The sequence below is a fragment of the Camponotus floridanus genome, unplaced genomic scaffold (assembly GCF_003227725.1).
Source record: "Camponotus floridanus strain SB8 unplaced genomic scaffold, Cflo_v7.5 scaffold56, whole genome shotgun sequence".
Classification (NCBI taxonomy): Eukaryota; Metazoa; Arthropoda; class Insecta; order Hymenoptera; family Formicidae; genus Camponotus; species Camponotus floridanus.
The window spans coordinates 1120494-1138441 of record NW_020229725.1 but is presented as its reverse complement, the minus strand read 5'-3'; the positions used below and the strand labels follow the sequence as shown (position 1 = coordinate 1138441).

General features: G+C 37.8%; 1 protein-coding gene across 5 annotated transcripts; it reads left to right on the top strand.

Annotated features, from left to right (window-relative positions):
* The first annotated feature begins 382 nt into the window (after positions 1 to 382).
* Positions 383 to 17943, top strand: LOC105251846 (la-related protein CG11505). 5 transcript variants are annotated; one of them, XM_011258893.3, is made up of 10 exons: positions 383 to 495; positions 2631 to 3012; positions 3640 to 3889; positions 3979 to 4119; positions 4339 to 4557; positions 4649 to 4788; positions 4895 to 5944; positions 10449 to 10701; positions 11542 to 11646; positions 12131 to 17943. In XM_011258893.3, the coding sequence occupies exons 2-9, from the start codon at positions 2642 to 2644 to the stop codon at positions 11635 to 11637; spliced, it is 2520 nt and encodes an 839-aa protein (XP_011257195.1). In that variant the 5' UTR covers positions 383 to 495; positions 2631 to 2641; the 3' UTR covers positions 11638 to 11646; positions 12131 to 17943. The 5 variants fall into 5 exon arrangements, with proteins under 5 accessions (XP_011257195.1, XP_011257194.1, XP_011257193.1 ...); XM_011258892.3 differs by having other exon boundaries at positions 430 to 1054; XM_011258891.3 differs by having other exon boundaries at positions 430 to 1063.
* Positions 17944 to 17948: the final 5 nt, after the last annotated feature.

Genomic DNA, 17948 nt, shown 5'->3' with positions numbered 1-17948 from the left:
TTAAAATACGCCTATTGTGTTTTTCTCACATTTTTTATTCATTTTCAAAAATGTAAGTGGTTCTGAAATTAATTTTCTATCGATGAAAACAAGTCAACATATAAATAAGAAAATCTTAAAATATTTTAATTAGAGACGAAAAGTAAAACTACGAAAGACGAGGGGGACTCCCTCTGGCTTCCTTTGTTCGATTTCGAAAAGTACTGAAAACGCGAAATTCCCGTCTCGAGACGGACTTCTCCCTTTTTTTTCTCACGTACATCACGACAGCCTCTCTTCGGGGAAACACCAATATATTCGTGGAATTTCGGCGAGATTCGAAAGTGACGCGCGGCGTCGGCGTTGGCGTCTGCGCCTGCGCGTCCCCACGTCGGCGGGGCTGCGCGCACGGCGCATCACCCGGGGGCCCAGAATGCACCGCGCGCCACGGCATGTGCCTTCCGCCATTTTGTAGTTTGCTCGAGAGACCGTGTTGAGTTCGATTCTTCCACCTCGGTAAGGAAACACCGTCGTGCGAAACGGCCGCGCGTTGATCCGCTCGGCGCGGTGGGCCGGAGGACGCACAAGGGCGGATCGTAAGGCGCGCGTCGCGCAGCGTCGCGAATTCGCGCGAGGAAACGTGCCAATCTCGCCGCCGCCTGTCTCGCCAGCCGTCGTACATATTTCGTCGCGCGCACGCGAGCGTGTGCGTGCGTGCGTGCATGCGTGCGTGCGTGCGAGCGAGCGAACGAGCGAGCGGGCGAGCGATCGGGCGAGCAACGATCGAGCCTTAGCTGGCTAGTCGATTGGCGAGGTTGAACGAACGTGAATCACGAGCGTACGAATTCGCGAATGCGCTCGCGACGCCCCGCGCGCACGACGACCTGAGAGCGAACAACCAAGTGTGCCTCGAGAGATTTTAGTCGAGAAACCGATCTGCACGAGGCCGTTTGAAAGAAAGAGAGAGAGGGAGAGAGAAAGAGAGAACGAGCGAGCAGGCAGGCAGGCAGGCAGGCACCTCGTAACGCTAGATTCAGGGCACATGGGATCATCCGGGCCCGTCTCGAGATGAACGGTGATTTCGGTAACGAACATCCATCCCATTCATCCAACGCAACATCATCATCATCATTATCGTCATTATCACCATCGTCATCATCATCATCATTATCATCCAAGTCGTCCAAGTTTTAACGGTCGAATATACGAGTGTAGTTTTGTCATCGCGCCGCTTCATCCTCCTTCGTCATCATCACCACTTCCTTATGTTGGTGTGTCTTTCCATTCCGCGTGTTAAATCGCGCCGCGCCAACACGTTGTCGTGATCGTCGTCGTCGTTGTCGTCCTCGTCGTCCTCGTCGTGGTCGTAGTCGTGGTCGTGGTCGTCGTAATCTTTGTCGTCGTCATTATCGTCATCATCCTCGTTGTCATTACCACGTTTGTCATTGTCATTGTCATCGTCGTGCTTGTCGTCGTCGTCGTCGTCGTGGTCGTCATTGTCGCTGTCGCTGTCGCGTCGGAGCCTCGTCGGAAGAATAGCGGCTCGTCGAGGTCGTGTCGTGTACCGACCGCGCTATATTTGGCCGATAACGCGCCGTGCGCTCCGCAACATATTGCGCGTCCTGCCGTGCGGGGTTCCTCGTCTGGCGCGCCGCGAGTCGCCCCGAGCGACCGTCGTCGTGGCACGCAGTCCGACACTCGATTGCCGACGTCCGTCCTGGCTCTTTACAGCGTGTGCGAGTCATCCTCGTGATAGCAGACGTCATTCCCGTTCGTAATCGCCGACGTAATCGTCCTCCCCGCGTCCGACTTATTCTCGGTCCTCTCGTTTCCTCGGCTTCCTCGACACCGCGAAAGCTCGCGCACGTCGTCGACGAGAGATCGGATACTTGTACTTTGCGGTTGTACTTTGAATGTGCAGTTGCGTCCAATTGTGCTGTGTAGACATACGGATTTCAATCGAATTATTCCACTGATGGTTGCGTTGCTCCGTTAAGGATTATTATTGTCGTTGTCATGATATCTTGTAAAAGTGAAGGCTGTATTAATATTGTACAGATGGAACATTGTAGTTTAAGCGCAAGTATACTGCTGGTCAAAGTACATATGTATGGTACAATTATGCCATGTGGCATTAATATTCTATAGATAAATGTTGGGTGTAGAAGGACCTCCTGTGGCACTTCTACTGGATACGATGTGAAATAGTTGCAATATTTCATGTATTTATATATAATTGATCCGAGAACCAGTTCATTTTGTATAGTCATGATTAAGCATTACTTGAGCAAATTGTTAAATTACAAGTAAAAGCATAAAAATGATGTTTCGTGTAAAAACTAGATATGAATTTTATGGATTCAGATTAGGTTAGAATGATAGAAATGTGCCATTTCTGGATTTCAATTGATTTGATCTATATGTTATTAATATGTAATGTCACTGAAGAAAAATGGACAAAACAAAATGTTTTGATCTTAATCTTATCTAAAAATAAATTGTTGCTTTACAGAATATTTAGTTATGTTAACAAGTTTTATCATTGTTACAGCAATAAATCACTTGTAACATATGTATGAACTTTGACGCATTAATAAGCAGAGATAAAGAAAGCGTTGCCAGAGTTATAAATGTTTTCTTTCCATTTGCAGGGTACGTTTACATGAATGGGGACATCGGGAAGCTGCCACCAGGGGCGGTCTACCCAGCCACCCCTGAACCTCTGGGTCTACAGGTTGCAGGAGCGATTGGCGGTGGAGTGCCTAATATAGATTACGGAGTCATGAACGGTGCACCAAGTGGTAGTGAACTGATTCTCGATACTGGTGTCGGCAGCCTGGAACCATCTCCCCAACACGCCATAGGCATGCACGGAAGCGCCATTGGATATAGCCCAGTGGACGTTGCTGCTTTGGCCGATGCTTCTGCTGCTCCGCCACCATCTGCACCAATGGCTGATCTAAATGTTCCCGGTATACCCTTGGAACAGCTCAAGCAGATGCTCTCTTCGCAACTCGAGTACTATTTTTCCAGGTAACAGAGTTTTTAACATTCTAAAGTGATCTATAAAATAATCTTGCAAATATATTTGCATTAATTATAAAAGATTTTCTTTTGACATCAAACGTAATTTCTCAGAAACCAACTTTTCATTGCATATACATATAATATGCTTATTATATATTATGATTTTAATGATTTATGTACAAGAAGTTATTACTAACCTAAAACTTTAAAGTAACATCTGTTAGCTAAATTCTTGGTTAAATAGAAAGGGGAAAAAAAATTTATTAGAAATTTAATTATCTTGAGATAATCTTTCATATATACTGATATATAAATGTATATTGATTTGTCAAGTAATATTGCAATCGAAAAAATTAATTTTTTAGAATTATTTTGTATGTGTACGATAGTTATTTGCTTAGAAATTAGAGCAAAAGTTCGAGCTAACAAATATATAGGCATATAGGCATATAATTTTCAGCATATACTTAATCATTATATGTGAAAATATTTTTTAAGATATTTTTGTCACAAAGTGTCATTGTCATCGCAAGTAATATTCAAATTATATAACCACATGCATATGTAAAAGTATAATGTAACAAGATGTATGATAACGCGAACCGACAATGATAACGCGATTTGTCTTTTTAGGGAGAATTTAGCCAACGATACCTATTTGCTGTCCCAAATGGATAATGATCAGTATGTACCGATATGGACAGTAGCAAATTTTAATCAAGTCAAGAAACTGACGAAAGATATCAAGCTCATAACTGAGGTGCTGAGAGAGTCTCCCAATGTACAAGTGGACGAAGAGGGACAGAAAGTGAGACCCAATCACAAACGATGTATCGTGATACTTCGTGAAATACCAGAGAGTACTCCATTGGAGGATGTAAAGGTAAGCCAGCTGTTATTTTAGAATCATCGCGAAAAAAAAAGGAAATTAAGAATAAACTTAATTCTAACACATGTTGATTTTCATTGCAGAATTTATTTTCCGGAGAGGGATGTCCGAGGCTTATTTCGTGCGAGTTTGCTCATAATAGTTCGTGGTACGTGACATTTGAATCCGACGACGATGCTCAAAAGGCCTATCGGTTTTTACGCGAGGAAGTTCGAGAATTTCAGGTAAATTGTTTTATGTAACAGTTTTACATAATTATGTAACCAAAGCTTATATAATTTTATCTGAATATAATTGTCAACAAAGTGTGAAATACATGTTTTTAATGATGATGCAATCAGTGATTTTCATAATCTATTTAGTCTATAATTGAAAATCTGTAATTATATATAATTATATAGATACAAATTTATATATTTTTACTTTGATTTTTTTGAACCTAGGGAAAGCCAATAATGGCGAGAATTAAAGCTAAACCAATGAACAGGCTACCGATACCAACGGTGCCTGGTGTAGGTGGCATAAAGAATGGCTACAGAACTCCACCCCCTACTGTCTACGATCCAAGCAGTTACACGGCTGGACAGCAACGTTTTCTCTATACCAATGGCACGACCATGCCTCAAACGACTATGCCGGCATACCCGAACCAAGTTGTTTACGTAAGTATACAATTTTAAGTTTTTTATGCTAATAATTTTAAATAGACTTTTACAAATCAATTAAAAATATTTTCGTCTGTTTATCTTTTAGCAACCATTCTATCACGGTATGATGCCTTGGGCAACCACCAGTCCCGCTTATTTCGATATGTCCAGTGTTTTTACGATGAACGGGATGACACCGCACAACACGTATACTCGTTCAAACACAAGATACAATCCTCGCCACAGGTACGCTGCTTAATGTCCGATTTACAATTCAATCATTTTATCGAATATATTTTTAAAAAAATATTTTAATGTCTAAATTTCTTTTTCCTTTTTTTTTACTACATAGACATAGACAGAGAAATGGCTCTGATAGAAGTTGCTTGATTGATCCCGCCAATCCCAGTAACAATAGCAACAACCATCATCATCATCACCACCATCACCACCACCATCATCAGCCGTCGTCCATGCCGCCGCTGAGTAATCGTAGCTCTCATCCCCCTATGACCGGGGGCGGCGGCAATGTGTCTCTAAACTCCACGTCCACTTATCACGCTTCGAGCCTACCTTCCTCGAAGCCGCCCTCCTCGTCGTCCTCCTCTTCCTACCAGTCCGGCACAAAGTTCCATTCCTCATCGTCTGCCGTGTCGTCCGTCGAGCACGCGAAGGGATCGTCTTCTTCCTCGTCATCCTCCGCGCAAGACCAGGATACAGCAACGGCGACAGTCGAATCCTCCTCCTCCTCCTCCACCTCCTTATCCTCGGCGCCTTCGTTTCCCCGCCACCGTAACCATCGCAGGACCAAAGATCAGGACACGAAAGTAGCTGCAGGAAATAATCACTCGCTACCAGCGATCAAGGAATCTTTGCCGGCAAGCGGAGGTAGCAACAGCAGCAACTGTGTCAGCGGTGGTGGCCGCAGTAGCGGCGTACAGTTCGATCTTGAAGCGGCTGCTTTCCCGCCCCTGCCCGGTCTTGACGCTGATCACGGCAAAGTATCGACTGATATCGGCGGTAGTGGTACTGGGACCGTCGAGTCCTCGTCGCAAAATAGATTGTCCGATGTCGTGAAAGGCACCGCTAAGCTCAAGGCAGTCATCAAGGATAAAGAAAGTGGCAACCAGCAACAATCTTCTCAACTGCAACAGCAGCAAACCGTAGCACCTCCGCAGCCAGCGATCGCGGCTATCGCCAGTAGGTCCACTAGTCCTGGAGCGAATGCCGGAGCGGAAACACAAGGAAACGCAGTGGGAAATGCTGCGTCGACGAATTCTTCAGGCGCCGCGCATATCCTTAATCCGCCAACGGTCAACAACGAGAATACGTCATCGGTCGACACAGCCGCCGCCGTGCTCAGCACTGTCATCGCGCTCACTCCCCCGTCATCTCCTGATAAGTGAGTGGGATTTTTAATTATACGCTCGCTCGGTGTAAAGATGTTTCGGGCAGTTGCGGAGAGTTGCGTTGGTTCGCGAATTGACTTGCGTTGAATCGAACGACGAACTGGTTGCCAATCTACATTGGAGATGTGTTATGATTTTTAGAAGAAGAGAGAGGTCCTCCGATGGATCTCCACACACACATCTTTATCCGATGAAGTAATATATATAGTATAGTTCGACGTGAAGTGTGGAAATGTTTCGGACAAATCTCTTTTTTCGTTAGATTCTTCAACGATGTTACCATCCTTTATTCATTCGGTATGTACGTATGCGTACAAGAGAGCCAAGAAGCTTTGGTAGAATTCATTTTTTTCTTTTTTAAGTAAATTTTAGTTCTCAATTGCGAAAAAACGGCTGTTTTGTTTCAAAGTACGACGAAACTTTCCGCTCTCCCAATACATGTACATATATGTATATGCGCGCTACCGCGCAGACAGAGAGAGAGAGAGAGAGAGAGAGAGAAAAAGAGAAGTTAAAAAAGTTTTTGGTCCTGGAATCGTTAATTTTTATAGGACCGTTTTAGTTTAATTTTATATTCGTAAATATTTTAGTTTTATCTCTTTTTAAACTGAATTTTTCACTTGTTGCTTCTAATAACTTTTCTTTGAAAAATATTTACGTGGTCAAAAATAAAGAAAAATGAAAACGAAATTTCGCGCATTACAAATTAGTGAATTGTATTACTATATTGTCAAATTCTTGTTTGTTTTTTTATTTTTATTTTTTTTTTATTTTTTTATAGATTCTTAAAATCATGTTACTTGAAATTTTGATAAGATGATAAAATAATCGTGCAAAAATTTTGCTTAATCATAAAAAAAGGTTTCATTTATATTTTGCTGACTAAACAAGTATATTTTTTTCCCTTTACGCGATCGAAAATTGACTTTCTATTATATTTTAATCCTGTACATTTATGTTATGACAGTTAGTACTTTGCTTTTTGCGAGAAGGATATATGTACAGTATCATATATATATATATATATATATATATATATATATATATATATATATACATACATACATACATACATACATACATACATACATACATACATACATACATACATACATACATACATACATACATACATATATATATATATATACATACATACATACATACATATATATATCATACACACACACACACGCACGCACGCACGCACATATATATATATATATATATATATATATATATATATATATATGATATATATATTATGTTTGTATCTAATTACATTATTATTAATTGATATCTGATGGTACAGAAACCAGATGCGCGAGTCACATGGGATCATATAATATAGATTTCATTTATGAGAGATTAAGCTAGGGTTCTCTCTCTGTTAGGGTTCCCTGAAATGCCTGTGTTATCGGATTTTTATATCCTTGGATCAGAGTGGACCGTTGTATCCTTGGATCTTCCAATTCTCCTCATTTGATTCTTCTACATATCTCGAATTCTTCCATCCCGAACTGCTCTTTTTTGTATCTTTGGATCTTTAGACTTTTCAAAAATCCTTAATTTTTTACTTAGAGAGATTCATTGATACGATAAAAAGATGCAAAAGAAGTGTTAAAAAAAATCTAAAGATCCAAGGATATGCATTGCGATGTCCATACGAACTTTATGTAGGACTCCCTTGTAAAATGGGGTATCATAATACATATATGCCTTGAGGAATGCCGAATTGTGTTTCATTGTTGTTATTGTGTTATTGTTGGCTGCATTATGTGCTATGTTGTTCTGTAGAGAGTGATGGATACACGTTTCCTCCTTCAAACCGATCCTTCCCGATCTGAGGTATCGATCGGGCCCGATCGATCGCATGCCGTCGATCGATCTGTTACCTGGAAGGAAGAGGGAGAGATCTTTTCCTTTTTTTTGTCGAAAAAATATAAAAGGTCGAAGCTTTCTTTTTCCATCGCCATAGTTAATCTCGAGTTAAAAGAACGTTACTAACCGTTAATACCTTTCGAGTTACCGGAGTAGTCTTATCCGCCTGCATTCTCGCTACTTTTTATTTTCAATAAATGCGTATATTTTATTATGGGAAAATTATTCGCAATTGGAGAGATAGCCAAGGATTTAAGTGTAAATACGACTCGAGATTCAAGATTGCGGATATTTTAATCCCGTGTAGATTTTCCAAGTTTTTGAGACTCGGTATTATCTTTTTCGATTGTCCTGTTTAAGAGAATATTGGAACAAATATATTTTTATCAAGATTTCTTTCGGATTCTCTCGAAAGATTTTTGAATCTTAGAGTTGCTAGATCTTTGGCGATCCTCTCATCTTATCATTTATATTTAGTTGATAAATAAATTAATTATATATATACAGAATTGTTACGATTTGCCATCTTTCTCTTATCGATACTTCGATACGTTCGTTATCGTGCCTTTCTGAGATTCTGTTTCTAGAAACCTTTTATTTTTTATTCGTATATAAGGGCTTTAAATATTGTCTTTTTTCCGTAAGTATTCTATAAGCATGCTGTATAAATTCGGTATGTAAATAAGGGTTTAAGTTTGCGGTATCATGGATTCTTTTAGATGCTTAGTTCTTGAAAGCGCGTAGATTCTTTCATTCCTGGATCATTGAATATATGCGCTAAATATTTTCAATTCTTCCGGATAGACTCTGCTGTCATTGAGTCATCTGCATATTCGAGCCTTGGATTTAATAGATTATTTTACGTGTCAATTATTAGATAAATATTGAAATTTGAATACCTTTAGCGTATTTAGAATTCTTGGTTGTCGTTGACATGTATTTATTTTCTTATATTTTGCATTTTTATTCGCAAAAAAAATTCTTTTCTCGCGAATTACATTTTTAAAACCTTCAAAATCAAAGGATTTAAAATTTTTGAATTTTTTTTAAGGACTTGAACAACAAAACTGAAAATGCTTAAGGACTTTTTAACAATTCCGGAGTGTGTGTCTAAGTCAGGTCATATATACCCAAAGTTTTCTCTAATAATATTTAATCCAAGGGCTCGCGAAAATCGAAGGATTCAAGCATATCAATGATCAAAGGATTTAAGAAATCTATTTCTTTCGATACGAGTGCAGCACGCCGCATACCTTCGATTGAAATTAGCATTAAACCGCTATTGCTACAGCGCACTAGAACGCTATACGTGTGCGGGAATGTATGCGGTATCATTTATGGTATGATAATTCTCTTCTTCTTGTGTGCCTGTACTTTTCTTGCGGCAAATAAACAAAAAGTTAAATAAGGATATGATAAACAATATTATTTTTCAGGGTTTTTCTTTTTTTCTAGTATATTATGATTATTATTTGATCATTATATTATTGCTCTATTGTCATTCTTTTTATTATTACAAATTTTTAATATTATTAAGATATAACTATTATATTAATTATTGTTCGGTTTCAAGTTACTCTTAAAGGCATTTTGATGATGAAGTTTCTCTAGTTCATAATTCTAACGTTATTAGTTAAGTTGTAATTCTCGTAACGTGATTTTGCAAAATAAATATAAAGAGAAGAAACGAGAAAATACACACACGGCCTGAGCATGGCACTTTGATCGACCTTTGGTAATGACTATAGTTGCATTGTCAGCGATGAACTAGAAATTAATAAACAATGTGTATACTGATGTTTGTTAATCGTGTCTTGCGATATTGCAACAATCCTTCTTTTTTGCGTATCCCTCGATCATTGCAGGCGATTCTCGCGAGATAAATTTTCATTTCTTGTTAAATCATATAAATAATAATAATACAATCATGTTTTTCCCTAATATCTCTTCTATGCTTGGTCTAATGTTCGATTTTTTGGATAGTTAAAGCAACACTTAAATTTCCTTATAATTTAAAATGTCAATTCAAGCTTTTTCATAGCTTGCTCAAGTTCCCGAAATTCTTTCGAGTGATTCACTGGCTCGAGAATCGCCTACACGAAATTTAGTCTCCTCATTGTGCATGAACGAAGTTGATATGCGATACGGGATTAACAGTTACTAGCGTGCGTTTAGTATGTGATGGTGCACGTAATATAGTTCGCATTATGTAGCAGATTAATACCGATTCTTTAAAAAAAGAATATCGCATTTTCATATAAAAATCAACTCTACTTTCTGTATAAATTTTGTACAATTACGCACGCATGCTCTTTCACATCTGTCGACGTGTCCAAAGATCTAAAGGATATAAAAATTTAAGAACCTCGCGATCTCGAAAAAGAGAGAAGCCAGGATACCTAAAGTACTCAAGGATATATATTCCCGAAGATTTTTAAAATATTTCATTCTCGTATTCTCAAGAGGACGTTAAAAGACGTATGGGAATATCTATTCCTGAGAACCCAAAGTGTCCGAGAGGATATCTAAAGAGATGTCTCATAAAAGACGCTCAGGATAGCTAGCAGTAAGCATGTGTTGGTCCTTTATTACTGACAATGCACATGCCGCTAACAGATCTATAAAGACTGACGACTTGAACATGGTGAACGGTATGGACGACGCTGTAGTCGCGAACACGCACCTGCCAGCGGCGGCGACGATAACGACGGCTACGACGACCACGACGACGACGGCGGCAGCAACGGCGACGATGGACGATGCCGAGCCGATGACCAGGTGCGATTGCAACAATATTGTCGTCGTCCCTCCTCCTACTGCCTCACAGAGCTCTCAATCGCAGACTGGAGTGGCCTCTGCCTTCCCTATAGTAAGTATCACTCTGTTTCCGAGAGAAGAGTCTCCCTTTCATTTAGAGCAAGAATTTCAGATCTTTGTATATAATCTTCAAGAATTTTATTATCAAATGTTCCAGCACATTATACAGGGTGTATCTTAAAAAGCTCCCACTAAGCAAATAGCGTTATTCCTGATTAAACACCGAGTCGAAAAGTCCTGAACCATTTTTTTCCATAATGCTTAATAAAGCAATAATTAATGAGTAAAGTCGCGCCAACAAAAAGACCAACTTCCTCGTTATCAACATATGAAGATTTGGATAAGCAAAAAAGTAAACTGTTTTGTATTAATTTTTAAACGATTCATCTTTTCAGAAATCTTTTTAATACTTAAATCTGATTAATTATTTAATGAATCTTGGAAAAAAAATGGTTCAGGACTTTTCGACTCGGTTTTTAATCAGGAATAACGCTATTTGCTTAGTGGGAGCTTTTTAAGATACACCCTATATAATGTGCTGGAACATTTGATAATAAAATTTGAGAAGCCAAATATAAAGTGGATAAAGATTAACGTTTTAAGAAAGCATGTAAATGTTTAAGAAATATAAGGACACATTATTATATCTAAAAATCTATGGAAGTGAATATTGAACTGTTTGTAAAGACTTTTAAGGTATAAACAGTAATCATTGGATGCTTGTGTAGATGTAACGTTTCTATACATCAAATCCTGTCTTAAAATATATACTTGAGAGACTTTGCATTACATTTATTTTCTTATACACTTCAGAACAATGAATATTCTTAAATTCCACAATTTAATAAATATTTTATATTAACAGTTCATAAAAATATTTGGTTCATAACAGGATCTAACGAGGCCAAGCTATGCCCAAGTAGCGCAACATTGCCGTGAACTACCTTGTACAAAACACAAAACAGATGAGAGGGATAGAAATGTTTAAAAGCTGCACGTGAGTATTCAAACAATTTTAATATAAACTCCTTTCTTTTAAAGAAGTTATATACGGAGGAAAAGTGCTGAGAAGTTTAATATTATATTTATACATTGAAGGAGAATAAATCGATTGTACTAAAATGTCAAAGAATTTTCGAAGGAAAAGAAGAATAGTCAAATGAAATGCTGGCGTATCTTGCCATCAAAATATCAAACTTTTCAGCAAACCTTCGTGTGTATAACAGTCTCCTTTTTAAGATGTAAAATTTTTCATTGCTGTCGGATATTGTCAGAACGTTAAAGCATGATCTGGATCTTCGGATTTTTGAAAATCCTTCCCAGGCATTCACAGATATCTTCCCTTCGCGATCCATTCATGAACCGATCCTCGAATCGATGTAAGATAATCGGCCGAAAGTGTCGAAAGTTCGTTTCTTCATTAAAGAAAGAAAAAAAGATCCATCTACAAGATATCTTCTGTTCTCTTATGTACCGTGAAGGTGACGGAAGAGAGGAAGACACATGTAAACGGCGAAAGCAGCTTAGATATTGCGAAGCAAGACGTCAAAATCTACAGATTACCACACACGCGCAACAACAGGATAAATAAACGATATTTAGCTATGCTACGACGTCATCGCCATTTTCTCGGGGTCGGGATCGAGAATCAGGATATCGGAGCTCGCCGCTGCTTTCACCTACCTATCTACCTATCTATCCCCCCAGCACACCCCCTCTCTTGGATCGACGCCGTCACGTGCTGCAGGCGCGTGAGGAAGAGAGAACTTTTTACATTGTACAGTGACGTCTCGCCTACGATCAACGATCGATCGATTGACGAATCGAAGAAAGAAAGAGAGAAAGAATGAAAGAAAGAGAGAGAGAGAGAGAGATAGTGTGTGTGAACGTGTGTGAGATTCGCCGCACGTTATTAAAGCGGCGCATTTGCAGGCGCTACTATTATACAGGGTGATCGGAGAGTCCCGCGGGACAAATTTGTCGCCGCGGTTTAATGATGTTAATTGGATATTCGCAAGTTGACATAATTGTTTTATTCGCTTTATGCAATTCGTGAGATGCAATTGATTTGATTTGTAATTTATTCCTGACTGTAGGACGCGAGAAGATTTTAAGAGCTTGAAAATCTAAGCGTTAAGATTTAAGAACCTGATGATTTAGGCATCCATGTTGAGACAGAGAAAACAGAGAGAATAAAGTCGTTCGGCAATTAAAGTCAGGAGAATGGGGTGCCATGTGAATTGATGAAAGAACTTTTTATTAAGAGCCCGGTGAGGCAACTATTTTTCGGAGATCGAAAAATTTAAGAAATTTAAAAGTTAGAGATTTTACAGGAAAGGTGGAAATTTAAGAAGTTAATGAATGAAAAAAAATTGATGATTTAAACATTTATCAATTTGTAAGTCTTTACGAGTTTCGGGTAGACCGAGGTTTTGAGTATATCTAATGTTTAATAAGATTTAGTTTTAAGACTTCGTTAGTAATTGGTAAGTTAAGGACTCTTAATTATAACGAGTATATATACACATATAGGTCTAAAAAAAAGAAACTTACGAATCTAAAAAATCTAATAAACAAAATATATATATACATATATATATATATATATACATAATCGAGAGAGAGAAATGTACTTCGGAAAAAACGCACGCGTCATTAAACGAAGTACCATTTTTTTTAAGTGCTAAATTTTTCTTTCGGCTGCACCAACCGTACGGCTGCGCGGCTTCCCGATCACCCGGTACATTTGCGTAAGAGAAGAGTATTGTTGTATATCGTTTTTGGTTCTGTGATTGAGGTAAATATTTGTTAGCTTGTATAAAAACGCGTTAAAGAGATAAGATACATTAACTTTTAAAGAACCCCCTTCCCCCGCCCCTCCTTCGCGCGCGCAGGGCCGTAATATTATAACCAGAGAGAAAACATGTCTATATAGATATATATATAATACATATATATATTTGTGCCAAAAACACATACATTGCTTGACGAAATCTCCCGATGTGCAACGAATTGGACGCCGAAGTCAGTACTGAATAGAGATTCTCGCCAAGTAGAAAGCGCGGTAGAATCCCTTCGATAAAAATTCTTCTCTCTTCCACGCCCCAATTCTTAATGAAAAAAAAGAAAATTATTAATAAGAGGAAAAGATTGTATGATTTTATATGCGAGATTATGAATGATTTAAGACGATAGCGATGACAAAGAATGATGATGATGATGACAAGGAGGAGGTGAGGGAGGAGGATAGTCGAGAAGCACACATAAATTCGTATTTTATGCGGATAACGTATGTAGGAAATTGTCGCAAAGGAAATTAGCGGTAATATCGAATCGGCAAAACTAGGATAAAAATCGAGTCCATAATTGAGGAATGATCTTAGAAAATATTATGAATTTTACAAACAAAACTACTTTTTAAAAACATAATAGTTTGTGTTTAAGAAAATGTTATTACAATTATAATATACAATGTATAGAGTTTCTCTTATATAAGACACGCGAAAAATGTTTGTGTGATGGAAAGAATTGAAAAAATTTATATGAAATTCTATACAAAAAATGTGTATTATAATGAAGTCTCGTGATATACAATCAAAGTGAATATTTTACAGAATTGAACATAAATCTATTCTCATCCATATACTCAGTTTGTTAGACAAATCTTTATTTATAGATCCTAATCATTCCTCAATTCGCGAAATTCATTTTAGATATCTAATGTTTGAATTGGAACTAAATTCACATTCGATATTATCGAATTCTTCAATTCCTGATCTTTTGGAGTTTTGAGATTTTTCGAAAGACCTGCCCGAGAATTTTCCAAGTTTTGCACTTCGAAGCTACGTCTTATGGTTACCCATCTCGAAATTTTTCACAATTTTATCTCGACTTGATTTCCGGCGTTTTCTCGCCTATTCCGAATAAAACGAATCTCTAGAAGACTTCCTCCTAATTATTCTGAAATATTTTTTTGACTTGTGCGTTGTTTCAAGAAGTAATTGAACATTCACATACTCCCTATTTGATTTCTTTTTTTCTTATTTTTTATTTTTGATTTTCAATTACCTAATTTGTTCAAACAACGCAAATTTCTGTCCCAATTCTTAGGCATTATTCCGGGAGATGAGCAAATCTATTTTTTACTTTCTATAAGCTCCCATCGCAATTCCATCCCAATTTTCTTAATTTTAATCTTCAAGTCCAGTGGTTCTTCTTTACTCTTCCGCCGTCTCGTTCGTCGCAGTTGCTCCCATGCTCTCACGAACGAGCGTTGTTCACCATGGTGGTCAATGGTCAATTCCGTCGATTCCGGAGACCACCATAAGCATCGCGTGGCAACTTCCGGTTTTGCATCAAACTCAATTCCCTTTTTTTTAACTAAGCGCTTATTTATGCTCTTCGCCGCGATCAAATCTTATTCTTTCTACTTGACCTTCTGACTATGAGGTGTGTTGAGACATTTAAGAATTTTAGGGTCATGCTTCTATTATCGGCAAGGAGAGAGAATGAAAAAAATAGAATGTGCGCGAGAGAACATACTAATTCGGAGTAGCTAGTGTTGCGAGAATCGGGATGACTAATTGAGCACGCATTTAAGTGCCTCAAAGTATGGTGTACATTATTGATTATCGATTACCACTATTCTAATATTAATTAATAGTACTATTGATTGCTATTATATACTATTATCTCATCATTATTTTATTATTATTATTATTATTATTATTATTATTATTATTATTATTATAAGAAACAGGAGCTTTTGGCTTTAGGTGTTACGATGATGCGTATGTATCTACACATACAACACACATTGTATTGAGAGTAAATAAAATGAGAGAAAAAGTGCGAGAGAGAGAAAGAGAGAAAAGATTACTGTTTACAGGAGATCGATTTTTCGTCTTTTTTTGTTTTCATATATTTTTTATTACATTTACGAATGCGATGGAAAAGATAAGAAAAGAAGGGTGAAAAATCGATCTCTTGCCAACAGGATAATACGTCGATGTGTATACTGCTATATTTTGAACTTATGATGCTGCCGTTTCATTTATCTATTGATATACATACACATATAGGGCGTTTCAAAATAGGATTGCAAAATAGGATCAGCTGTTTTTGTTAATATATTGAGTTGAATAAATCAAATAAACGACATGTCGGACAAATAGACTCTCAGAGAATCGTATATCGCGCTGGAAAGACTTTCCTTCTGGATTCTTGCGATTTTTCATGAGATCAACGAACTTGAGTCTGCACCTTGGACATCTTGAATATTCAGATTAACTCTTTTGAGAATTTTTTCGTACTTTTTATTTTTAAATGTTAAAAAACTCTCGGGTTTTATCTGAGAATATTTGAGATACAATAATTCATAAATAATGACTGTGAAAGAGCTGAAAGAAATTCTAACATTTTCTACTTTCGTAATAGAATGTAATGTGTATAAGAATTGTAGAAGTCTTGATTCAATAATTTGAACATGTTTCATCGCACAGAAATGTTCCTAAATCATAAGAAACCGGGCAAGATGCCGGGAAGATTCTTTGCGCGTGATTCTCTGAAAATGACATATTGACACATTGTAATTCTCGTCCGTTGCGTTTCTCCGCAAGAGAAAATATCCCGGCCGGTAGTTTCCAATGAAACTTCCTCGTACATCCGGAAACAAGTACAACGGATGCGTATCCGGGATGTCAGAGAATGATCGATCGTCGATCGAAGCGGAAGCTTAGCGGACTTAGAGCGATGTGGTTCTTTTTAATTCGCACATGAGGTGCTCCAGAGGCGAGTCCTACAGCGCGTTTCGTTAATAATACAATACGAAACGATACACACATACGCACATACAGATATATACATACATACATATACACATACACACACACACATGCATATATATATATATATTTTTTTTTAGTGAACCGCGCTCGGTTCTCCCTTTGAGACGCGCGGTTTCGCATCGCCACCGTTCTCCAACGATGTAATAAAAATATTCAATGTATATATATATATATATATATTATATACGCGTATGTATACTACTACACACATACACATAACACATATACATACACACACGCGGGATAGGCTAAGTATTAATTATAGTACATACGTTGATGTATGTGTGCGTAATGTAATTCGTGATTCTACGATTCGCGATTCTATATTGCGATTTGTAACTCTCGTGTCGCGGATTCATAAGAAAAAAAAAATAAGAAAAAAAGAAAAACAAGCGATTCACGTAATCGCGCGCCTTGTCACATATATGCAAGCGACTCTTAACGATTCATCAAACGACCCCCTTTTCCTTTGTTCGATTTTCTTTTCTTGGATTAACACTTGGGTTCTTTGGTGTTCCTTTTTTCGTTGGTCCTTTTTCTCTTCACGCGAAGCGTTTCGTTTGTTGTTTTTCGATCGCACACACGTGGAAGTCAAAAGTGCGGTGTAATTATAGTCTGTTAACGAAAATTAGACAGAGGGATCTATTAATGCTGTAGATACTAATCGTGAGAGAAAAATAGATGATACGGCGAAAAGAAAAGAGAGATATTGACCCGCGTGATTAACGGCGCTGTTTTTTTTAGCGATTAAATTTTAGGAAAGTTAGAATAGAAAAAGAAAGGAAGGAGAATTAGTAAGATATTGCGAAAGTACTTTGCCCGTTAATTTAAACGCGTTACGGCTGATCGAGTGCTATTTATGTGATTTTTATAGATCCACGCCGATCAATTTTGGTTCTATAGTAGACTGAGCTTTTAGATTCCCTTTCCCTTTCCTCAGGTCGTTGCCAGAGATCGGATACTTTTAGGTAACGTTCGAAAATTTTTGATAATCTGTGTCGCATAAAATAACGAGGGTTTCTCAAAGATTGCACCGCGTGAGAGTAATGTGAAATAAAACGCGACGTGGACTTCGATCTCGCGAAAATTGTCCATTGAGATCGAGAGTACGTCGCGGCGGATTCTCTCTGGCGATATTGTGTCGATTAATTAACCGAAAAAAAGAACACACACAATAGCAACGTTTCGTTAACGCATCAGGATAAGCTGTGATTATATAAAAAGAAAAATAAAGAAAACAGAGAACCGAGCAAGAGAGCAGGACGCAACAGGATGTGTATTCCTAGAAAGTCTGATTTTGTAAACTACTTCTACGAGGAAAACACTTGTGTATTATATATATATGATATGCGATATGATATATGATATGATATACGATATGATCTATGACGTTTGTTTATTACTATGTAAAGTAACAGATTTCGAAATTAAACATTAATTACTGTTAATCATT

What these genes read in the sequence shown, in the direction of transcription:
- LOC105251846 (XM_011258891.3), top strand. An exon ending in CTCCATTGGAGGATGTAAAG is followed by an intron (nt 3,890 to 3,978) that starts GTAAGCCAGCTG and finishes TTTTCATTGCAG; the next exon opens with AATTTATTTTCCGGAGAGGG. An exon ending in CCCCCGTCATCTCCTGATAA is followed by an intron (nt 5,945 to 10,448) that starts GTGAGTGGGATT and finishes TGCCGCTAACAG; the next exon opens with ATCTATAAAGACTGACGACT.